General features: G+C 41.8%; 1 protein-coding gene and 1 long non-coding RNA gene across 2 annotated transcripts in view; one reads left to right on the forward strand and one right to left on the reverse strand.

The window, feature by feature from the left end:
- THBS4 (thrombospondin 4) overlaps positions 1-24,786 on the reverse strand; it is a 46,273-nt gene that overhangs the window by 14,941 nt on the left and 6,546 nt on the right. The window contains exons 3-9 of the mRNA XM_007976598.3: positions 10,834-11,081; positions 8,571-8,679; positions 8,102-8,184; positions 7,407-7,458; positions 6,993-7,195; positions 5,066-5,203; positions 2,486-2,554 (exon numbers count right to left, since the gene is read on the reverse strand). Coding sequence (XP_007974789.1) covers positions 2,486-2,554; positions 5,066-5,203; positions 6,993-7,195; positions 7,407-7,458; positions 8,102-8,184; positions 8,571-8,679; positions 10,834-11,081 — 902 coding nt within the window. The remainder of the gene's footprint in view (positions 1-2,485; positions 2,555-5,065; positions 5,204-6,992; positions 7,196-7,406; positions 7,459-8,101; positions 8,185-8,570; positions 8,680-10,833; positions 11,082-24,786) is intronic.
- Positions 13-6,982, forward strand: LOC140711494 (uncharacterized). The gene is made up of 3 exons (XR_012092738.1): positions 13-1,504; positions 6,163-6,291; positions 6,592-6,982. It is a non-coding gene; the product is annotated as an uncharacterized lncRNA (long non-coding RNA).

Raw genomic sequence — 24,786 nt, forward strand, 5'->3', positions numbered from 1 at the left:
GCAGGGGACAAAGATCAGGTGATGAGCTGAAAGCTGTGAGCAAAGGTACAGTTTGAGCAAAGGTATGGTTATTGTGTCTATTTTCACAGGTACTCATTGCTGGCAGGATTCAGGCATCAGACCCCTGCCTGCCTCTCTGCTTACATGTAAGATCGTGTGAATGTTGGTGAAAACACCATCAGACTGGAGGCTGTGTCTGGCCACTCAGACAAACAAGGAATAGAAGTGAGGGAAGCAGGCTGCACAGTGAACCAGACACTGAGTTGCCCGTGCCACCGTAGAGGGCATAAGGGGAGAGGCCAAAAGTTCCAGTGAAGTCCTGGGAGGTGGTGTGAGAAGCTTACTCTGGGGACAGGGAGATGATCTGCTTAAGAAGCAAGTTAATTTTTCTTCTTGCTGTTCCTTTGGCTCTTTTACAATGGAATGACAAAGGAATGGGTGCACAGAGAAATGCTGGTGGCCTGCATTGAGAATTTCTGATGAGGCAGACTGAGAAACTGACAAATGAGCTGTCAGCTCCACTGCAGTGACACTTCAGGGGCCAGGTTTTTTTAGCTTTTATAGATATAATATATATAATCACACTGCACACAATATATGTAATACATATTATATATAAAAATCAAAATTAAAATTTTCATTGTTATTGAGGTAAAATTGACAAAACTGAATATATTGAAAGTGTGCAGTGTGATGATGTGATATATATATACATTGTGAAATGATTACCAGTCAGTTAAGTAACACATCCATCAACTCACATAGTTGCCTTCCCCTTTTTTCTTTTTCAGTGAAAACACTTAAGATCTGCTCTCTTAGCAGATTTCATATATATAACATGGTATTATTAACTAAGTCACCATTCTGTATTTTTCATCTTATGCAGTTTTATTGGCATAAAATTTATAGATCGTAAAAGACATCCATTTGAAGTATGCAGTTTAATGATTTAAGTCACTCACAACCTCTTAATTGCCACATCCAAAGCACGCTTTCCAACGACCTGTCTCAATCTCAGCCTCCCTGGCGATGTTGCCCACTCGCTCCTTTTTCTGGCTTCTGCTCTTTTTCCTTGGCCTAGTCCTTCATTTTGGGGGTTTCCTGGAGTTCTATTTACTGTCTACTTTCCTTCTCTCTAGGTGGCTCAGTTATTACCTTTACACCAAGATCTCGCAAATCTATTTGCAGACTACTTTGTCCTGGTAAAAGCTGAGAAGCAATAAATCCCCATCTATTCCTAAGCAATATAGCATTGTGGAGAAGAACTCAGGCTCTGTAGCCAACCTGGAAGTCTTCTAAGATGTGTGACCTTAGTATAAATACGTAACATTTCTTCTTTTTCTTTTTGGAGACAGGGTCTCCCTCTCTCACCCAGACTGGAGTGCAGTGCCGATCACAGCTCACTGTAACCTCAAACTACTCTTGGACCAAAATGATCCTTCAGCTTCAGCCTCCTGAGGAGTTGGGACTATAGGAATGCTCCACCATGCCTGGACTTAATGATGTAATATTTCTGTGCCTCAGTTTCTTCAATTGTAAAATGTGGATAATAATAATACCCGTTTATGAGGTTGTTGTGAGGATTAAAATAAGTGACTCGATAAATGTAAAGTGCTTTTACTTACAAGGAAACAAGGAACCTAGAGGTTGGAAAACTTTCAAATAGTCATACACGTAATCAGTAGTTCTTTTCTTGATAGTCTATTCTGGTACATCTTTCGTCTTGGACATAGTTTGATAGGAACTTTCAGAAATAAAACCCATATCTGAATACTTAAGTTATAGCCATCCCTAAGTGCTAAGCACTTCAATTTAATACAATGAAAAGTTTTGAAAAGTTTTTTTAATTTTTTTTTTGAGACTGAGTCTGTTTTTTTTGTTTTTGAGACTCTGTTGCCCAGGCTGGAGTGCAGTGGCGCGATCTTGGCTCACTGCAAGCTCCACCTCCCAGGTTCACGCCATTCTCCTGCCTCAGCCTCCCGAGTAGCTGGGACTACAGGCACCCGCCACCAGGCCTGGCTAATTTTTTTTTGTATTTTTAGTAGAGAGAGGGTTTCACTGTGTTAGCCAGGTTAGTCTCGAACTCCTGACCTCGAGATTGAAAAGTTTTATGAAAATAAAGAATGACATTTGGGGATTGTGTAGTCACCAGTAAAACACTGAACTATTAACATAAACTACCAAGCTCTTCACAATTTTAAAATACAGGAGTAATAATTTATTCAATAAATAGTTATCTAATGGCCTAATATTGCAACTTTGGTAGAAAATAAAGGACAAACTTGGCACTTATAAAAGTATTCTTACATAAAAATTACTTATACAGTTACTCATATTAAACACTTCATTAGCACAAACTTTTGCCCTTATTCTGCCCATCAAATATATTATGCCCACATGTTCTAGGTGTGTTTGGAAGCTATGGTCTATACACATACACTTAATAGCCAGTTCTGCTTTGATAACAGCTATGAGAAATACTCACCAAAGTATTAATGCAGATCGAGTTGGAAACGCATGCTCCATTTCGACACTCATCAATGTCAGTGCAGACCTAGTACCGAAAAGTTCAAAGAAAGTTTAGCGAGACATGCTGCTTAAATAGAAATGCAAATAAATCTCCTTTGTTTTGCTATCTGTGTGTGAAGTGAAGATGCAGAATTTCAGGTAGAATGGTCATCTGAGGGTTATGTGTACCATCTCTCTGCATTTGTACCAGTTTGTACTTAATCTAATTGCAAATGAGAATTGCTTTCATGGCATTGAAAGTTATTCAGAAAAGACAACTTGTGTAATTCATCTGTTCCACCACCTTGTTAGGTTAGGAAAGTTTTTTTTTTTTTTTTAATCTTGCTTGGGACTCAGTGTAGTTCTCCTATCTGAGGATTCTTAGCTTTTTTCAATTCTGGAACATTCTCAGTTTCCCCCAACTGCTTTCTAGTCTTTCTTTGGAACTACAGTTGGATGAATATCGGACTTTCTCGTTAATATCTTCTTTTGACTCCTAACCTCGTTATATGCTTCATATCTTTATTTCTCTGTGCTGTGTTCTAGATGATTTCTTTAGATTCACCTCCCAGCCTATGAATTCCCTGCGAAGCTGTGTCTAATCTGTTTTGCCCGTCTGTTGAGTTAAGGTCAATGATTTTCCACTGATAAAAGTTTTATTTGGCTGTTTTTCAAACTTGTCTGTTTTTCTTACATTGTCCTACACTTTTGTTGTTGTTGTTGAGACAGGGTCTTGCTCCGTTGCTCAGGCTGGAGTGCAGTGGCACTATCACAGCTCACTGCAGCCTCGACCTCTCAGGCTCAGGTGATCCTCCCACCTCAACCTCCCAAGGGCTGGGACCACAGGCACGCACCACCACACCCAGCTAATTTTTTTGTGTGTATTTTTTTTGTAGAGATGGGATTTTGCCATGTTGTTCAGATGGGACATTGCCCTGTTCTTTAAGTATGGTATTTTTTCTTTACCTTTTTATATTTACTTTCTATTTATCATGTTTCCTCATGGTAGTTTCTTTATATAAACTGCCATTTTTCTTTATGAGCATATCTTCAGTAGCCCAGATTTTGCCTGTGGGCATTCCACTGGCCCTGAATTTTGGCGTGTCTTTACAGAATGGTGTGTCTTTGACTTGAGACAGGGCCCTGGGGATTTTACCTTTTCATGGCTGGTTGATTTTAATTTTTTGGCTTGTGTTTCTGCATTATAGGTATAACACAGATTTGGAATTCATAACTGTATGTGTTCCACACTGTATGTGTGCCACCATTTGTTGTGGGCAATTTTCATTTTTGTCAAGCATGTCTTAAAGCTAAAGTCAAGCTTCTTTATTGTTTCTTAGGGCTAGTCAAGTTTTCCTGTCTCCTTGTAATGGATAGGGTGGTTCTTTGAGGGTCCTGGACTTACGCAGGGGTGTTAGGCCTTTCCAAAGTTCCCAGACTACATTGCTGCATCCACTCCACACAGGTGGTAAAAGCCAGGTCCCCGTTCCTAGGACCTGGACCTGGCTCCCACCTCCCAGGATCTGCTGCGGCATCAATTCTTAGTCACAGTTCCGGCTTTGAGTTTTCTCTTTGTTTCTGGACACTGCGTCATTTCCTTTTATTTCTTTTGACTTTGAAATGCAGTAACATTTGCTGTTAAATTTTATCAAGGTGGCTCCCTTCCACTTCAGTTCTGTCTGCCATGTTACTGGAAGTCTATTGAGAAGCGTTCCTTACTACCTTACACCAGATACCTTATATTTTATTTTGTCTATTTCCTTGGTTTGTTCTTAGAGATTCTGTCTTTAGAGGACTCTAACAGCTTCTTGTCATTCCTATATGTCTAGCTTGCCTACCTTTTCTAGTCTAAAAAATCATGCCCTCTAGAACCCTTTGATAGGCAGCTAGGAAATAATAAGCCCCTGCCCTTCTTCAAAGCTAATAATTTCTCTAAAGTAGTGAAATATATTTATAGACCAACCATTTTTAAGGGCTAAAAACATCAAAAAGAATTTCCCAGTCAGTCAGTTAAATAATGACCAGGATATAGTAGAACATTTGGAAATGAATGGAGACTGTCAAGAAGTATTCAAGTGCTTTATGGCAATTTATAGCTTACATAAGAAAAAGGGGAGGTTGCCTTGGGGGATTATTTCTACTCTTAAAATCCCCTCATCTCTGAAACAGCTTCGGATTGGCAACAGTGACTCTATAAAAGTGACCTAATTTTTCAAAGCTTTTGTTTCCCTGGTTCTTAACTTACTGTGCAGGACAAAATGTTCAACGGCCATCAACAAAATAACCCTGAAATTATGACAATAGCCATATTACCCCTTTTACTGTTTTTCCAGTAATACTCTATTATCCCATCTTAAAAGCTTCTTCCCTTCTAGATTTTATAAATGTAAATGCTTAGAAATGGTTGAAAAAGTTCCTAATTTGCTCATTTTGCACCATGACATTCCACATGGCCTTGGCTGCTCAAGGAGGTCAAGGGTTACACCAAAGAGGTGGGAACCAACCACCGTTGTTCTGTTAAGATGAGAAATGAATAGAAACCATGACTTCAGCCTACCTGCTTATTTGACTTGGCAAAACTGATCCCAACACCCTGCACCATGGGCCCTGTGAAGCCCACTGGGCAGGCGTCACATCTGAAGCCAGGAGACAAATTCACGCAGCGCACGCCCGGGTAGCAGGGATGGTATTTGCACTGAAGACAAAAAAGTCCAAAGTCTTTAGCCACACCGAGAAAACACTCCAACTTTTCTTCATCTATTTGCACATACTTGTTTAGTCATTTAACTATCTTTTGGTGGAAAAAATAATAAAAGGAAATAAAAGCTTCCAACTCCAGTTACCCACTGAATCCCTGACTACACAATCTAACGTTGCTTTTTAGTGGGCTCTGCTGTATTGTAGAATAATGGCACATCCATGTTGAAAAGATCCTTGATATTAACCAGCCTACCTCTCAATGTAATAAGCTCCCTGATATTCTGACACGGAATTTGCAAATCTCTGTGAAAGGACTATGTCCCTGGACCACTTAGCTGGCTGTTAAGATGACTCCAAAAGCATCAGCAAACCAACTACTCAGTCAGAAAGACCTCAAGAAGGCAAAGCCAGGACCGGTGCCTCTTCAGTACCACATAATCCCTCAGGGCCTGTGCCTGCCTCCATGTCCTGTCAAGTCCATGCTACTCCAAGGCTCTAGAAAGCTTGGAGATTGGTTCCTTTTTTTTTTTTTTTTTTTAATCCACTTCAACTAATGTAAAAAACATGACCACTTCCTGCCCTTTCAGAAAGAGGAAAATTCCAGCTCACAGATAAAAACCAGATGCAGTTCAGTGAAATGTGTGCAGATGTTTCTCCAATTGAGGGATTACTAGAGACCATCTTAATTGCTTACTACTAGGGAAGGTAATCAGCTGAGTGTTACTAACGTTACCAAGGGCCTGCAGGAGCCCCAGGGAGCCAGTGTGCCTAAGTTCCCTACCTGTGTCTCTCCCCTGCGCTTCTCCTTTCAGCCTTCCTCTGGCTGGGTGGGAAGAGAAGGGCACACTGAAGGCACATTTTGGTGGCAGCCTTGCTACCTGCTATGAACACTACACTTTGCGACTGGACTGATGATTGCCTAACCATGTTTTTTTTTTGTTTGTTTTGAGATAGGGTCGTGCCCAGGCTGGAGTGCAGTGGTGCCATCATGGCTCACTGCAGCGTCAACCTCCTGCCTCAGGCAATCCTCCTACTTCATCTTCCAGAGTAGCTGGGACTACAGGCACATGCCACCATGCCCAGGTAATGATCATATTTTTTGTAGAGGTAGGGTTTTGTCCTGTTGCCCAGGCTGGTCTTAAACTCCTGAGTTCATGTGATCCTCCCACCTCAGCCTCCCAAAGTGTTGAGATTGCAGGCTTGAGCCACTGGGCCTGGCCTGCCTAACCATGGTGTTGAAACAGTCTCTTCTGGGGCTCTGCCAGCCGGTCAAACAGCTGGATGTGCCTCCTCCGGGGCCCTCCCTGGGCACATTTAGTTACTAATAGGTTACAGGGCCTCCCCCTTGTTGGTGTGACATTCCCCTCTGCTCCTTTATTTTAGGAAGCCTGAAGAAATCCATGGTGACTCCTGAAATATACCCTTACAAAAATCCTCCCCTTCTACATTTGCAAAAGTGGGGGGAAAACAAAATTGTAGCACAGACTGCTTAAGAGAAATAACCAATGCGAATGTCAGCGTGTAAAGCAGAAACCTCGGCACTGTAGCCAATGGACCAGTAGAAGAGTTGGAAACGCAGAGGAAAAATGACAAATGCAGCCATAACCTTGGGTCATGTCTCCTTCCGCCATCCCTGTGTCTCAGGGTCTCCAAGCAAGTGGTTTTGATGGAGCCTGGAGGACAGCCCAAGTCAGCCCTTAATCATCAGCCTGGCTTTTTTTTCCAAAAGCTGCAGGGTGAGGAGGATACTTAGGGATTCCCTCCCGGTCTAAGTGAACTTTTACCTCATCCACATCAATACAGGTGATCCCGTTTCCTGTGTAGCCCTCGGGGCAGGGCCCACACTGGAAGCCATCTCTGCTGTCAGTACATTGGACACCTCGGAAACATGGGTTGGAGTCACACCGACGAGGTGGGCGTGTTGGCGGTGCAGGGGGTGCTGGGGGTACCACTGTGCTTGGGGTTGGAGACTGAAACTTGAGAGGACCTAGAGGAAAACAATCATCCACAGGCTTATTCACCGCCAGGAACACATACAGAAGACAAAACAAAATTTAGTTTCCCATTGAACTTTTCCTCCCTCCCCTCCAACTATGTGGTAGACCTTCAGAAACTGCGGTTAGCACAGACTCACCGCAAGCCCTTCATCAGCCTGCATCATCCGACTCAGGCGAGCCCATTACTAGGAAAGCACTTACCGCAAGCCTGGCATTCAGCTATGGTGTTTCGCAAAAATGATGTTTCCTTAACCTTTAAAAATGAGAAGGGGAAAAGGATTGAAAAGGAATGCCTGAAATCATCCAGGAATGAAAGAATCCATGTGGAGCTATCTATGTAACACTTTTTTTTTTTTTTTGAGACAATCTCAGTCTGTTGCCCAGGCTGGAGTGCAGTAGCACAATCTCAGCTCACTTCAATTTCTGCCTCCTGGGTTCCAGCGATTCTCCTGGCTCAGCCTCCTGAGTAGCTGGGATTACAGGCACGCACCACCATGCCTGCCTAATTTTTGTGTTTTTAGTAGAGACGGGGTTTCACCATGTTGTTCAGGCTGGTCTCGAACTCCTGACCTTGTGATCCGCCCACCTCAGCCTCCCAAAGTGCTGGGATTACAGGCGTGAGGCACCGCACCTGGCCCTCTGTAACACTTCTTACAGTAGCGTTAGCAGCCCTTGGTGGTTCCCGCTCTGCTTAGAGCCACGGTGTGTTCATCATGAACTTGGCCCCCATTTCCAGAGACCTTCCAGTGGAGCCCTGCTGTGGGGGGCTGCGTGGGCCCCCGGAGGTCTGACTCAGAGGCCGCCTCCATGCCTGGGCAGGCCTGCAGCTCCACTAGCTTGTGGGGAGCTGCTCTGAGAAGACCCGGGCTTTTCTGATGATACGCCCCACTTGTTACCTGCTGTCGCAGAAGGTCCTTCACCTCTCCCAGGAGTTGGTTTAATTGTGTCATTTGACCCAAGAACTGCCGGTTAAAGTCCCCTGTAGGAACAGCAAAAGGCAAAGAGTTTTCAACCAGTGATGGTCATTTCTAAGTGACTCAAAACCAAATGATTCCCCAGGAAATCATCATGACAAGATGATTCAAAAACCCAGAATATTTGAATTTAATTTGGGGTAATTTCTTTAATTCAGCTAAAAAAATGATAATGATGCCACTATTTGAGTCTAAATTCATGTGAATCATAAAAATAAAAGTATAACGAAAATACTCCTTGCCCTGGATTTTGTTCAAGAGCCTGATTTTCATAGATACATTTTGTTGGGCTGCTCTGCTGACAGTCCCACTTTTTGGTGATGGGACCCTGCCTATTCAGGGTCTTTGGAGTTTGTGTTGATGAATATGCAAACTGCCCAAGAGCCCACACCTGTGCCTGTGGCAGCCAGCGGCTCGCTCTGCTGCAGGAAGCAGTCTTGCAGGCTGGCCACCTGGAACAGTGAGCCTCTCACCACCAGCTTCAGCTCTTCCAAGAAGTCCTGGAAGAAATCACATTCATACCACAGATTGCTGACACTGTTCAAAAGCCAATGTGCTTGCCTACTCACGCAATTTTCATAATCAAGTAGTCCTGTATCATTGGACCCTCTGACATCTTACATAATTTTGTAGGATCACATTTTTTCCTAAAGCCTGCCAGCCCTATCTTTTTGACTGAAGTGAATATGTAAGTAGCCAGTAGCCTAGGAAAATGCTGGCATTGTCACCAAGAGGGCTGAGAAAAGGAAAGGCTCTCTTCCTACATGGTAAAGGAGTTATTTTGTGACAGGAAGCTCTTAAGAATTGTCTGTAATTTGTTTATGGAATTTAGATCGCAATAAATAAGGTGTTAATCCCAATTTTAAACAGTATTAGTTTTTGGATGTCTTGACTCAAGGTTCTAGCAAAGCCTATGATTTCTTCGGGCTATGAGAATGAATAAATGATATCTTCTATGATCATTAGGTAGTTGGCATCATATTTTTACATTTCGGGTTGATATTATTCATTGTTAGTCAAAAAGTAAATTTTCTTGCCCTTTTATCTTGTGAATTCTGCTTGGAATCACTTTTATTATATCTATATACAACCAAACGTTTATGTTAACTGCCAAGGTCAAGTCATCATCCTTATATAGAAATGAGCACAGCTGAGGATTTTCAGAGGAATTCTGCTTTTTGATCTAGCTAAGATTTAGGCAACATATGCTATTTAACACATACTGTATTGGACATCAGACTACAATCTCTGCAGTCAGGACAATGACTGGCTTTGCCTGCCACAGTAGCACTAATGCCTAGAATGTGCCTATTTGTTGACTGACTGAATGAATGAGTAGGTGACTATGAGACTGAGCCACTGTGATCACTACCGATGGTCTAAGGAGGTAGAGCTTCTGAGAAAATTCCAGTAAGTACAGTTTCTGATGACTTTGTCAAGGCTGAGTCCTGACTTTTAGAAATTGACTTATTTGGTGTTGAACACTAATTTCTGAAATGAGCAGTGACACAGTTTCTGACTGTCATTCTGATTATGTGTGCTACTTTGGGGATTCAGAAATAAAGTTGAGCACATCTTTCTATTATTTTTTTTCCATATGTAAATCTACATTAAAAAATCTCTCTCTATATATGACTGAAAAACAAAAAAAACCCCAAACCTTGGATTTTAGCTTTCTTGGAATTTCCGATTAAAAATGCTTCTGTTGTTCAAGTGCAAAACTTCTAGGATCAGATTCAGTTTTTATATTGCTATCTAAAACTGTACAGCATTCCTACATGAAATGGAAATTATTGCTTACACCCTGCTTCTCTGTACAAAGGGCTCAGAGTAGCTTGTAACTAAAGCATATATTAATCTAATGAATCAACAAATGGAAATGGAAAGTGAGGATTGAGAGGTAGCAGACAAAAATAATATGGGCCATAGCAAATGAACATAGTTACTGATTTGACATAGGCTTATATAACAGACGAAATTCAGGAACTTTAAACCAGTTATGCATTATTGGAAAGGACAAAGAATACTAGTTCTTTATAGAAAACAAAGCACTGACTAGCACACAATTCTAAAAGAAATGTATGTGGCAATTTCTACAGCAGGTGCAATGATAGAATAATAAAAATACCATCAACATGGAGTAAAACAAGACAGAGGTGATGATGTCTTAAGACCAAATGGAGCTAAGCTAAGCTCCCTTTTGTTAGTGGATGTTCTGACAAGACCTGTGAAAATGCTGTTCCGACAGCTTGGCAGTTTCCAATCATTCTTTTTTATTTTTATTAAAGAAAACTGAAAATAGATAGCGTCATCACTCTGAGGTATTTTTATTTTTGCCTTTCCTTTCCAACTTTACAATTGTATCCATAGTCTCTACTTATCATTGAAAGCACAAGCTCTCAATTTTGGCATCACATTAGAATTGGTGTTTTAAAAATGTGCTGATGCCTAGGCCCCACCCGACAGATTCAGATTCGGTTTGTCTTAGGGGCAGCCCCCTAGCACTTGCTTTTCAAGCTCCCCAGGCGATTCTGATGTGCAACCGACATTAGACCCACTGACCTGCAGCAGGAATTTCTCAGCACACTCCTCTGCACTCCCTAGGCACCGGCAGCTCATTTTTCCACTTCAGAGAATGGTTTGTGCATTCCTACCTGTGGCTTCCTCTGGAAAGTCCTCAATTCAATGGTCTCAGGATTCTGGGAGAGGCCAGCAAAGGCCCTGGGGAGATTGTGAATGGAATCCACCTGGATGCAGTCCAGGTAGAGCTCTAGGGAGCCGGCCCCTCGCTGCAAATTGCTCAGCCTCAGGAGGAGCCTGTGCCGCCTTCCGTCTGCCAGCTGCAGGTTGTTGAAAACCACCAAATGGACCTTCCCGTCGTTCTTCAGGTAACGGAGGATGGCTGGAAGCAAGCACAGGTCAACGAATGGTGTGATAAGTGGAAGAGGGGGAAGTGGAGGGTCAACAAATGGTGCTGAACAGCCTCCTGGTAACACGACTGGGTTGCTGGACAGAATGTGAGTGAGAAATAACCTCAAATATTAATTCACCATCTTCTGTGTGCTAGGCACTGTTTCAGGCACTGGGAACCAACTCTCCTCCTGAGAATGTTTTGTGCTGATGGAGAAACAGATAATACGTGGCAAATTTGAAAATAAACAATACAATTCTCATATAGTGGTAAGTACAGTGAGCAAGCAGAACCCTATCTGAAAGCAAACTAAACTCTAAGTAAGCCTAGAACATGAATCCATTCATTCACCAAACACTTGCTAAGCACTACCATGGGGCTGGGGGCTGTCCTTAAGTGCTTTAAATACTTGATTTCTCTCCCCTCCCCCATTTTTTTTTTTAAAGACAAGATCTCACTCTGACCCTCCGGCTGCAGTGCAATGGGACTATCTCAGCTCACTGCAACCTCTGCCTCCCGTGCTCAAGTAATCCTTCTATCTTAGCCTCCTAAGTAGTTGGGACCACAGGTGTGAGCCCCCACAACCAGCTAATTTATATATTTTTCGTACAGTCAGGGTTTTGCTGTGTTGCCCAGGCTGGTCTAGAAATCCTGAGCTCAAGCGATCCACCTGCCTTGGCCTCCCAAAGTGCTGGGATTACAGGTGTGAGCCACTGCACCCAGCCTAAATACTTAATTTCTACTCACTGCAACCAAATGCAATTGGAATAACTATGGATGAGGAAAGTGAGTCTCAGATAAGTGAAGGCACTTGGTCAAGGACGAAGGAAGCGGCAGGACTAGAATCTGAACTTGAGTATGGTTCATTCCGTGACTAAAAAATGCAGGCATGCACAGGCCTTAGTCAGCACACATCAAATCGCGTGTAATGTCATATTGTCCCTCAGCAACCCATCCCTGAATTTAACAATGTTCAGAAAATAAAAGGTATTGGCTGGGCACAGAGGCTCATGCCTGTAATCCGAACACTTTGGGAGGCCCAGGTGGGAGAATCGCTTGAGGTCAGGAGTTTGAAATCAACCTAGGCAACATAGTGAGACCTCATCTCTACAAAAAATAAATTTAAGAAAATTGGCCAGGCTGGGCCCGGTAGCTCACGCCTGTAATCCCAGCACTTTAGGAGGCTGAGGTGGGCAGATCATGAGGTCAGGAGTTCAAGACCAGCCTGACCAATATGGTGAACCCCCGTCTCTACTAAAAATACAAAAATTAGCCAGGCATAGTGGTGTTTGCCTGTAGTCCCAGCTACTCGGAAGGCTGAGGCAGAATTGCTTGAACCTGGGAGGTGGAGGTTGCAGTCAGCCAAGATCACACCACTGCACTCCAGCCTGGGTGACAGATCAAGACTCCATGTCAAAAAAAAAAAAAAAAAAAAAATGGCCAGGTGTGGTGGCACGTACTTGTAGTCCCAGCTACTTGGGACACTGAGGTGGAGGACTGCTTGAGCCTGGGGGATTGAGGATGCAGTGAGTCATGATCGAACCACTGCACTCCAGCCTGGGCAACAGAGTGACGCTGTCTCAAAAAAAAAAAAAAGAAAAAGAAAAAGAAAAGAAAACGTATCCATGGTTGTAAAAGAAGGACTCCCACCTTATTTTCTGTTTTTGTTTTTGTTTCATTTCGTTTTTTTTCCCTATGTGGGTAGCTATTCACATATCTGCTTAAGCCCACATATCTTCTGGTTTTCAGCCTTGTTTTTTTAACTCCATTATTGTCCTGAACATAAGAGGCCCTTAGCTAAAATTTTGGAAGTTGACCCTTTGTGAGTGGAGCCCATTAGTTAAGGTTTGCTAGAAAGACCAAAGTGATTTCAACTGGTGTCTAAACATGCCTCCAGGTGCACCCACAGGTACCATTCCCAAACCAGCACTCTGGGAGGCCAAGGTGGGCAGATCACAAGGTCAGGAGTTCAAGATCAGCTTGACTAATATGGTGAAACCCTGTCTCTACTAAAAATACAGAAATTAGCCGGGCATGGCTAATTTTCACTGGAAACAATCCCGGGAACAAGGTTGGAGGCTAATTGCAAATATTGCTGATAAGGGAGGTGGTAAACACATCATTGCAGTTGCAAAGCTCTGGCCAGTCTTTAGCTGTCCCAGGGTGGGAAAGCCTTAAGTAGAACTTAAAGTAGAACTTTTCTGGAGGGTAATTTAGTCATGTGCATCAGAACCTTAAACATGTGTAAACCCAACAGCCCAGCATTGCCACTTCTAGGAACTAAAACTGAGGAAATTAAAGAACAAAAAAGAAGCACTTCAGCACTGTCCTGGGTTATAGAAAAAAAAAAAAAAGCAGCACCAAGATGTATGGATGAGAATGTTCATTTCAGAAATACTTATTGTAATCAACACTTGGCACAACATGTATGTCCAAAAGGAGAGGGCTGGCTACTTAAATTACACTATAATCATAAAATGGAATACTATGGAATAGCTGAATTAAAAACACAAAAAGACATTCCCAGTATTTTGTTAATTAAAAAAAAAAAAAAAGGAGGTTATAGGTCAATATGGGTTAATTTAGAAAAAAGTGTGCATGTGTGTATATATACATATATGTATACATACCTAGAAGATTAGAAGAAAATATGTCTACATTAATATGGTTATTTTCTGGGTGCCTGGATGGTATTTTTTTTTCTTCCTGCTCATCTTCATTGTTTTAACTTTTCTACAAGAAACAACCATTACTTGTATATAAAAATAATAAAAAAAGAAATATATTAGACATATACACCCAGACTGTGTTGCTGTTAATCTGTGTGATTTGTGGCAAGTAACTTGGACCATCTTTCTCCTCAGGTACCTTTTCTGTAGAGTGTAAATGCCAAGATGGTGCTGCCTGCAGATGAACTAGCCAAGAATACCTATTTACATTGCAGTGTCGCCAAAGAAAAGAATCACTACTGTGGAACATGAAGGATATATTTTAAGGCTTTCTCCACATTAGACTTTCTAGGTTTATTTTCCCACCCTTCTGAACTCTGACTGGATTTTCCAGTTGACCACAGTCTGAAGAGAGCCAGTTGACGTGAGGTTCTGTGACCTACAGAGATGGTGGGAGGAGTCAGATGGGAAATCTCTTATGTCGACGTGGTCACCACCACTTGCTTCCTGAGGGAGAAGAATCAGAAAGACCTGGCAAGACAGACTAGCTAGAAGGGCTTTCTGATTCCAGAACAATACTAACTTTCCTGAAGTAAAGTATTAAATAAATATAAATAAATGGTAAGATGCATATAAATGTGGTATGAAGAGGAAGAAAATAATGGAATGGAGGAAAATAGACCCAAATAGAAATTCTAAGGTATTTCTAATCTGGGATAGAACAGAATCTTCTCCTTTTATTTAATGTTAATTGTTGAGAATTCATATGTACCCCTTAAATATGTAAAAATTATGTATCAATACAAATAATTTAAATCTGAAAAATTTTTTAAATGTTGACAATTTACAATAGTAACTGCACAGCTGGAAATTAGAACCATATATAGTAACCAAAAGAGGGAGAAACTGAGTCCAAACATATGCACTAACTCAATTTTATAAAAACTTCTATTACATTACTATTTAGAACAGTTTTGCAAATACCCGGAATTTTTACAGGCCAAGAAAAATACCACTTGGACCACCAAACTTGAATTAGGTCACACACACACTCACTCACTATCTCCTTATTTCAGTTATGGCCACTACCTCTGTTCTCTACATTAACTGTTTCAGAGGATGCACATACTGGCTTATAACAAAAACTCTTGGTTTTTCCTCCCCAAACTAAGATTTCTGTGAAATTCAAAGGAAATATATTTTCTTGGGCATGTTGCTTGCTTTTAACAGGGCTTCACAGGGCATGTGGGCCATGGTTTATTTTCATAACTAAATAGCTGGGTTTAATTTGATGAATAGTACCTAGTGGGATACTTTATATATAGCAGGTACACACTAAATGTTGCTAATATAAACTTTCAACGAATAATTAAATGATTGCATTTAAAGCTTTGTATATAGAAAATAAAGTTTAGAGAGTAGCAATTCAACATCTAATTCAAGGTAGCAAAACCTCCTATTGTGTTCATACTCTCATTGAAGTGGTTTCTGTACTTCTGCCTTGCTTTTTGTTGCAATGTAACACTCAAATGACAAATCCCTCATGCCCCTAGATCTCATGACAATAGCAAAAGAAAACACAGGCAAAGAAAACCATGGAAACTTCCATCTTCACAATGTCTGTTAGCAGAAAAATTATCAAGTGCCTTGACATTTCCCATTCTTCACAATTGATCCAATACTCATTTCTCTTATGGCTTCCATTTTTCATTTTCTTTTTTATTGCAAATTCTTTACTTCAGTGCCTCTACACTTATTTTATCATCAGAGCAGTTAGACTACCCAGAGGGCAAGCAGGCTCAGGAAGCTCAATGTTTTCACATCAGTCATACAGAGTCCGGGAAAAGCAGAAAGTTCTAGCCCCAGGAGCCTGCAGCCTGTTGGGTGCAAGTTTTCCTCACCTTCTCCGGAGGCAGCATCAGCGGGAAGGGGAAGAGAACGGACAGGGTTCCCTTCCTCTTGCCAGCCCCCTTTCCTGGTGCTCGTCTCACCCTATCTTATCCCAACACATCCATACATAGTAGAAGAAGCAAAACGCAGGGGAAAACACTACAGAGGGAGGAGGATGACCGTTTCGTCCCTCTGGGAAGGAAGAAGCAGCTAGGCCCCTGAGGCTGGAACCATCCCACCTCCCAGCTTGACCACACCTCTGCCTGGCCACCACCCTGGAGAGCACTCAGGAAAACAGTCACTGGGTATGAAACAGCCTTTGCCAAATTATAACTCAGGAAATTATGACAGTGAAAGAAATCAGACCTAACTGACTCTATCTAGCTTATAACACTAAAGCTTTCCTTGTTCATTCCTGGGCAGAGGCCGAACTAACTCTGGGAAAGAATTCAGTAGATGGTTTGACTCTGAAGCAAAATTGGTAACAGCCCTTTCCCGAAGACTCCCTTCTTGCCTGGGGACCAGTCTGCCTTTAAAGGACTAATAAATTAGCTACAGGATTAGAAATGACAGTTTAGGGGTCATGCAGCCTCTGGCTCCAAGAGTCTGAACCTCCCCAAATTGCTCCTAGGGTAACATCACTATTGTAAAGCCTAACATCAGTGCTTGAGATATTTTTGCAGACCACGCACTCGACGGATCAGCTGACACCACCCAACCCAGTAATCTGGCCCAATCATTTCTGCCATCACACCCAGGAACAGAAGACATTAAGAAAACCTAACTTCGACCCCCTATGATTCCATTTCCAACCTGACCAATCAGCACTCCCCACTTCCCAAGCCCCTACTTGCAAAATTATCTTTAAAAACTGATCCCCGAATGCTTGGGGAGACTGATTTGAGTAATAAACTCCAGTCTCCCACACAGCCAGTTCTCCGTGAATTACCCTTTCTCCATTGCAATTCCCCTGTCTTGATAAATGGGTTCTGTGTAGGCAGCAGGCAAGGTGAACCCATTGAGTGTTTCCAGGTACAACTGTTTCTTCAGCTGTAGCACATTCAGTTCGCATCCTCAGTTTTCACTTACCACCAGCTGCACAGGCTTTCTTGGCAATTGCAGCTGGTTATCTTGCAGGGTTACTACCGAGAATGCAGTGCAGATTGGATTGGAATTGAAGGCTGTCAGTCAGTGGGTGCTCACATCTCAAACGATGTCTCTGCCTCTGCTCCACCTCTGGGCTTCTCTGTTAGATTCCTGACTCCCCTTCCTACTTTAGGGCTCTTTCTGCATGGACTTTTTGGACTGAGAGATTGAACTTCTTAGAGGACTGTTCTGATCAAGTTATTGCCTCCTCAAAGCAAGCAAGGAAGCAAATGAAAGCCTTCAATAACTCCCTAGCGGATTCTAAATAACGTTTCAACTCCCTATCCCAGGACTGGCCCTAATCTTCCCACCACCTTAAGTCCCTCCCTGCTGCCAAGTCTATATCTTACTGATTTTCCCACTTCCCATAGTATCTGAGGGCACCACTACAACTACCTATGAAGTGAAAAAAATAGATAAAATAGAGTGTGTCCACTCTGACTTTTATTACTCACAACTATGTCCTTTTTTAAATGTGGAACACTTTGTTGGTTATATAAATCCTTTCCCTCTAAACTTGGCATCTTTGTGTAATTGACAATTTGGGGCCCAATTTTATGGCACTGTCCAAAAGCTACATTTCCATGCTTGGGACCAGCCGGACACAGGAACCACATAGCCCAGTCTGATTAAATACGATTTCAGTGACTGGCAGGAGATTAAAAACCAAGCCCAGGCAATGAAGATTTGAAATATTGCTATCTTCAGAAAGAATTTTCAAAAGGTGCTTTCTGAAAAGTGGACCTGGTAGTCAAAAATATTATGATATGTTGAATGTCAAAGTTACGAAGCAGGGTGCCAGCTTTAAAGAACTAGAAATGATAATATTTTGTCTGCTTGGGCAAAGGAGTCCAGAGTGGCCTGGCCTGCAGGCAGCAAACTCACAAAGGTAGTCCGGAGCTCTTTGCTTTATTTGGCAAATGGCTTTGCTCTTTGGCACTTTTAAACATATGATGGAAGCCATCATTGTCAACCTTTCCTCTTCTTTTAAAATAATTGTACATTTAAAAATTGCCTCCTTGACATTAATGTCTCTTGTGATGGATATGCTTGTTTGCCTTTGCTTATTTATCTTCATGCCCTATACACGAGGTCTTTGTAACTTTAGTGCTTTGGAAATACATAGAAAAGGTAAATCAGCAAACTGCTTTTTCTGAAAGTACTCTGGGTGACTCCTATCTGTGATAAATGCAGCCTGTTTCAAAGTTTTCTTATGGCAGTTTGGACAATGTAATGTATACAGAGTATACACACACACACACACACCTATCTAGTGAAAGAAAACACAGCAATTATGCTAAACATCTGCAGAGGACTTTCTGTTTTGAAAAAGTATGAGATTCATCATAGTATGCAACTATCTGGTAGGCTACAAAGCTGTGAGTGTGCACAGAAGCCCAAGGTCATGTTACAGGAGACAGCTGCAAAGCAATTTCTTAAGCGCCCATGAAACTTCTCTAGCCTTGGTAGAATGACAAAATACTACCATTATAAGTCATCCAGCTTAATATCTCACTTCACAAATTCCTTCAATAAAAGTGCAGCCTCTACCAGCACATTTCCAGTAACAAGGAACTCATTACTTTGCAGAGAAGCCCATTTCACTTTTGGATCACTCTCCAAGATTTTCCTAATACAGAGCCAATATGTTTCCTCTGTCTTCTACCAATGGATCCTAATTTTACTCTTCAGAGCTAGAGAGAGATTTACTCTGATCTTCATTCCAAATGACATTTTTCAAATATTATTTTTAAATTATTTTTAATTATTTTTATTTTTTTGAAACAAGATCTTGCCCTGTTACCCAGGCTGGAGTGCAGTGGCATGATCATGGCTCACTGCAGCCTCACACTCCTGGGCTCAAGTGATCCTCCTGCCACAGCCTCCTGAATAGCTGGAGCTACAGGCATGTACCACCAAGTCTGGCTAATTTTTAAAAAAATGTATTTTTGGCCGGGCGCAGTGGCTCACGCCTGTAATCCCAGCACTTTGGGAGGCTGAGGCAGGCGGTTCACGTGGTCAGGAGTTTGAAACCAGCCTGGCCAACATGGTGAAACCCTGTCTCTACTAAAGACACACGCAAAAAAATTAGCCGGGCATGGTGGCGCGTGCCTGTAATTCCAGCTACTCAGGAGGCTGAGGCAGGACACTTGCTTGAACCTGGGAGGTGGAGGTTGCAGTGAGCTGAGATCGTGCCATTGCACTCCAGCCTGGGCAACTGGGTGAGGTTCTGTCTCAAAAATATATATATATATATTTTAATTTTTTACCCAGACTGGTGTTGAATGTGTGGGCTCAAGTGATACTCCTGCCTCAGACTGTAATCCCAAAGTGCTGGGATTACAGGCATGAGCCACTGCACCTAGCCCTTTTTTCAAATATTGTAAGGCAAATTTCATATTTTTCATGTCTTCTGTCTGGTTCCTTCATTTCTGTAGTTGCTTTAACTTTTCTACTTAAATGTGGTAAACAAAACAAAACAAAACAAAACCCCAAAACGGGGCCCAGATAGGTGCTCTTTTTGTGACTCTTTTCAAGATAATCTTTGACTTGACAGTGTCCCTGTGAAATGTGTCCAGGACTAAACACAGTATTAGATGTGGCCTGGACAGTTAAGAGTACAGTGGGACTATTAGCTTCCTTAACCTGGCCATATGTATGTGCTAATGAAACCTAAAGTGTAGGGAGCTTTTTATAAACAGTTGCATCACAGTATCTGTTCATTCATTCATTCAGCAAACATTTTTGAGTATCTATTTTGTGTCAGGCACTATCCTCAACACTGATTAGGATTTGTTGTTGATTAGAACTCTTAGGATAGATGTCTCACATCGTGAACTTCTGCAATTTGCTTTTCACTCCTAGTTGATAGCTTTACATTTATTCTTGTTGAATTTAATCTGATTGATTTTGGCCCATTGTATTATCTGGTAGGCATTTGTAAATATGAATGATAGCATCCAACATGTTCAACTCTTTTCTAGCTTTGAATTGCAAACACGATAAAATGCTGTCTTTGCTCACGTCACTGACATGTTGAACAGTTCAATACCCAAGACAGAGCCGTGTCAAAAACCACTAGATAATTTGCTATGCAGTGACTTATTAACCCCTAGCGGTACTATAATCTAGCTTATTCTTTTTTATATTATTTAGAGAGGTATAATAAGCAACTTCATCTAATTCTTTTCTGAAGTCAGATACATTATGCTCACAGCATGTTTTTTATCTATCAGCTTTGAAACTTTACTGAAAAAAAAGTTTGGCATGATTTATTCTTAGTAAATCCATTTTGTCTTTAAAAAAATCACAGATTTCTTTTCTAGGCAATCCCAAAATACATGAATAATCATATAACCCTTTAGAGCTCTGTCCTAAATTTCAGTAGCCTGTGGTTTTCAGAATCCACCTTCCCTTCTTTATAAAAATGGAAACATTTGCCTGTCCTGTCTTTTAGGACCTTTCTGTTCTCTACGATTTCTAAATGATACTAACAGTGGCTCCACTATCACTTTCTTCACTAACTATCCCAATATGTAATTCATCTGGACCTGAATAGTTAGTCTCACTAAAGAGAGTGGGTGTTTTTCTGTTATCTCCTCATCTAGCTTGGATTTTTGTTTTCTTTTAACCATCCTTGACAATTTGAAGAACATTCCCCTTGATGGGTAAGACAGAAACAGAAGAGCCATCTATGACTTACCTCAATCGCCTGTTAATCTCCCGTTACCTATTCCAGGAGGTGGACTTATTTCTTCCATATCTTCCATATCTTATTCTGAACATGGCTAAAAACATCCATTTTATTATCTTATGTGTGAATCACCAACTTTGACTCAATTAGGTTTTAGCTTGTCTATCCTAATTTTTATAGTTTTGTGTCAAATTTTAAAATTCTTTCCATCTTCTGCATATGACCACTTTAAAATGAAGCGAATTCAAGGGCATCTCATAGGAATACTGTGAAAGTTAAAAGGGAAAATAGGCTTTGAGCTTTAAACACAGTCCTGGTACATGAAAAAGACTCCATAGGGCTGGGCGTGGTTGCTCACGGCTATAATCCAAGCACTTTGGGAGGTTGAAGCAGGCGGATCACCTGAGGTCGGGAGTTTGAGACCAGCCTGACCAACATGGAGAAACCCTATGTCTACTAAAAATACAAAAATTAGCCGGGCCTGGTGGCGCGTGCCTGTAATCCCAGCTACTCGGGAGGCTGAGGCAGGAGAATTGCTTCAACCCAAGAGGTGGAGGTTGCAGTGAGCCAAGATCGTGCCATTGCACTCCAGCCCGGGCAACAAGAGCGAAACTCCATCTCAAAAAAAAAAAAAAAAAAAAAAAAAAAAGACTCCATAAATATTATTATTAATGCTTGAGGCCCCTCATTTTTTCCACTTATTATTGGGTCTAAAATTTTATTTTTTAAGCTCTACTATCTCTCTTAATCTATATTTCTCTTTAGCTTGCAAGCTTCAGAACCACTACTCTGAACTATTTGCATGTCCTATCCTTAGGCTAAGGAGTTTGACTGACACTCTCTGGTTATTACAGCAAACACTTTGGGTTTCCTTCACTTCACAGCACCAAGTTGTTCTGAGACAATCATACTAAGACTAAAGAAGCAGTCTCCTTTTCTTCTTCTGAAAGGTGAAACTGTCATCAAGGCAAGCCAGGAGTTCACCAAACCATCATCATTAGAAAACAGTTGCCTAAATAGCGGACATCTCTCTCTCTCTAATACTGTTTAAGAATATGAAAATTTTATTGAGCCTCATAGTCTAAAGAAAGTTATTATACCTTATATAATTCGGTTCTTGCAATCAACCTGAGAGGTAGCTATTATTATCCCCATTTATAGGCAATCAACCAGGGTTAAGAGAGATTCAGAGATGTATTTATAGTGATGCAGTTTGTGACTCAAACTCAGGATACAAACTGGAAAGTTGTCTTTGTGCCAGATACTAGAAGAACATCAGCCATATCTTCTATCTAGCCAGGCGGTTTCTGTAGGATGCTTATTTCTATCAAGATTTAAAGCCTGTATTACTAATAACCTGGCAGATCACATCTACCAGAAATACTACCTGTATCCTCTTATATCCTATTCCAAAAGGCCTTCAACATTTATTCATTAAAAAAAATATATATATATCTTTTGGCATGGTGTGGTGGCTCAGACCTGTAAGCCCCACACTTTAGGAGGCTGAGACAGGAGGATCACTTGAGGCCAGGAGTTCGAGACCAGCCTGGCTAACATGGCAAAACCCCATCTCTACTAAAAAAATAGAAAAATTAGCCGGGTGTAGTGGTGTGCACATGTAGTTCCAGCTACTTGGGAGGCTGAGGCAGGAGAATCAGTTGAACCTAGGAGGCAGAGGCTGCAGTGAGCCGAGATCTAGCCACTGCACTGCAGCCTGAGTGATGGAGCAACTCTGTCTCAATAAATAAATACATAATTTTTTTTTATTACCTACTGTGTGTCAGATATTGTGGAATCCCAGAATTTCACAATGGTGTATGTCATTTTTCACAAACAAGTCTATTCTTCTCAGCCTCCATTTATTCTTTTCAATCTGCCCATGAACCACTTCTACGTACAAGGCACCTTGCTAAGTGCTGTAGCAGATGTAAAGATAAGGGCTGCATAGTCCCTGTCTCAAGGGAGCTCCCAACCAAACGGAGAGAAGACCTAGAAGTAATTCAAGTACAAGATGAGCTAAGATGAATGTCTTCCTTAAGAGGTACAAAGTCATATTAGAAAGAACATCAGAAGGAGCTGGAGATGAGTCTCGAATGTGTAGGATTTGGGTGTCGAGAGGTGATGTAGGACATGTGCCAAGGGAGCAGAGAGCAGGAATAAAAGGATGGAGGAGAGACAGCATGCGCGGTCCCAAAGAATGGCAATAGCCTATCTTGCTGAAGCTCAGGCTGCATGGAGGTTGGAACGAGGGATAAACTGGACAGGCTGCTTGGGGCCATGCAGTGGAAGCCCTGAATGCCTCACTGAGACATGGGTACATTATTCAGTTTGGAAAGGGGGCCACTAGAGGTCTCAGAGGTCAGGTGTATCTTGATCCAAATTATATCTGTGAACAGTAATGAGGTGGTCTGGGGTAGGCTGACTTGGAGAGGGTGAGAATAGTAGCAGAGAGCTCAGTGGCAAACTCTTTCTTTACAGTCTTCATTAGCTACATTTTAATTTGTTCCAGGAGGTCATATGGGGCCCAGATGACCAAATTCTGCTCTTTGATGCTGTGTAGTCACCCTCCTTCATCGCCTAGTCCTGGACTTTAATGGAGGAAAGGGTGTGTTTTATTTCCTACTCAGGTGTTTTAAGTCAGTAGAGATCCATTTGGATTTCTTCTGTTTCCTTGTTTTCCACGCAAATCAGCAGAAGAGGAGATCAGCTGAACCTTGGCCAGATGAATGCTGTCTGGAGCCTACCACATCCAGGAAGATAATTTATGGAGGGTTGTGCGGAGCATTATGTCAAGCCAGCATGGCTACCTCTGAACACTTCAGTGGGGAGTCTCAACCATAGGCTCTGTCTTTTCCTTGGATCTGATGAACCCAGTGACTTCTTTTTATTGTTCCAGTCAGAATGGACTTCTCCTTCCTGGAACTTTCATATTCACCAGTGCTGGCAAATCTTCGTACTTTTTCCGACCGCTCCAGTGAAACAACTTCTCTGTGTCACTTCAACTCTCCAAGCTCTAATAATACCATAAATCCCTCTTTGCCTTATAAGAATTCTCATTTCTAGATTCTTCCAGGACTCCTTCTGTCCCCATAGTTTCTAAGAACAATTTATCTTTCCTAATAGGTTGGAGGGTAGGGAGATGTTCATCTTTCAGTTCTTCATCTCAAACCTTTCATCTTTTCCTCTAAAATTTTTTTTTCTTTTGAGACAGAGTCTCGCTCTGTTGCCCAGGCTGAAGTATGGAGTGCAGCGGCATGATCTCAGCTCACTGCAACCTCTGCCTCGTGGGTTCAAGCAATTCTCCTGCCTCAGCCTCCCGAGTAGCTGTGACTATAGCCATGTACCACCATGCCCAGCTAATTTTTGTATTTTTAGTAGAGATGGGGTTTCTCCATGTTGGCCATGCTGCTCTCGAACTCCTGACCTCAGGTGATGTGCCTGCCTCAGCCTCCCAAAGTGCTGGGATTACAGCCCCTAAAATTTTTGATCAGCTGGTATTTACAGCTGACTCACATTACTGGTGATTCTTCAGAGGAAACATAGTAACGATTCCCTTACCCTTTACCTACTGCCCATTAAATCTAGTGTTACTCTTGTCTATGCAAACTGAAAGGATCAGTTCAGGGGAAGTTGCTTCCTTGTGCTTCCCAGCAACACAGACTTTCCACAATGGGCTCACAAATACTGACCAATTTAGAAATAGAGGGTGAGAGGCAGTGAGGGCAAAAGCTTGGAGCAGTTTTTTACTCTGTAGAGGAACTTCTGGCCATTAAGCTGGATGAACCAAAAAAAAAAAAAAAAAAAAAATTCTTTGCAATGCCTCTGAAATAGACAGGTTAGGAGAAGTTGCTGATCCACAGATGAAGAACGGTGATTTTTACAGATCACAAACTGAGTAGCTGGGTTGTCAGAAGGTAAGCAGTTCCTTCAACAGATGCTAGGCAAAATGCAGCTGTTTGATTCAAGGCAGAGACATGGGCAGAATCACCCCTCATTAGGGCTGAAGATGGGAAAAGGGGGACAGGAATGGTTGACCCATCTGCTGGCTATGTCCCCAGACTCACTTTATTATCTGACACCTCCTTACGGCCCCTGACAGGCTGTGAGGCACATACAGATAAAGCAGACTTGGGAGTAGAGTGGAAGCAGGGAAGAAGCATGTTGGAATTTGACAGAAAAGAAGGGGTTAAAACCCCATTCCTTTACACTTTTAACTTTAGAGTCCTATGAAAATTAAGAATTAGAAACTTATTTCCTAATGCCTACAGATTTAAGTGTATAATCACAAGTACAA

The sequence above is a fragment of the Chlorocebus sabaeus genome, chromosome 4 (assembly GCF_047675955.1).
Source record: "Chlorocebus sabaeus isolate Y175 chromosome 4, mChlSab1.0.hap1, whole genome shotgun sequence".
Classification (NCBI taxonomy): Eukaryota; Metazoa; Chordata; class Mammalia; order Primates; family Cercopithecidae; genus Chlorocebus; species Chlorocebus sabaeus.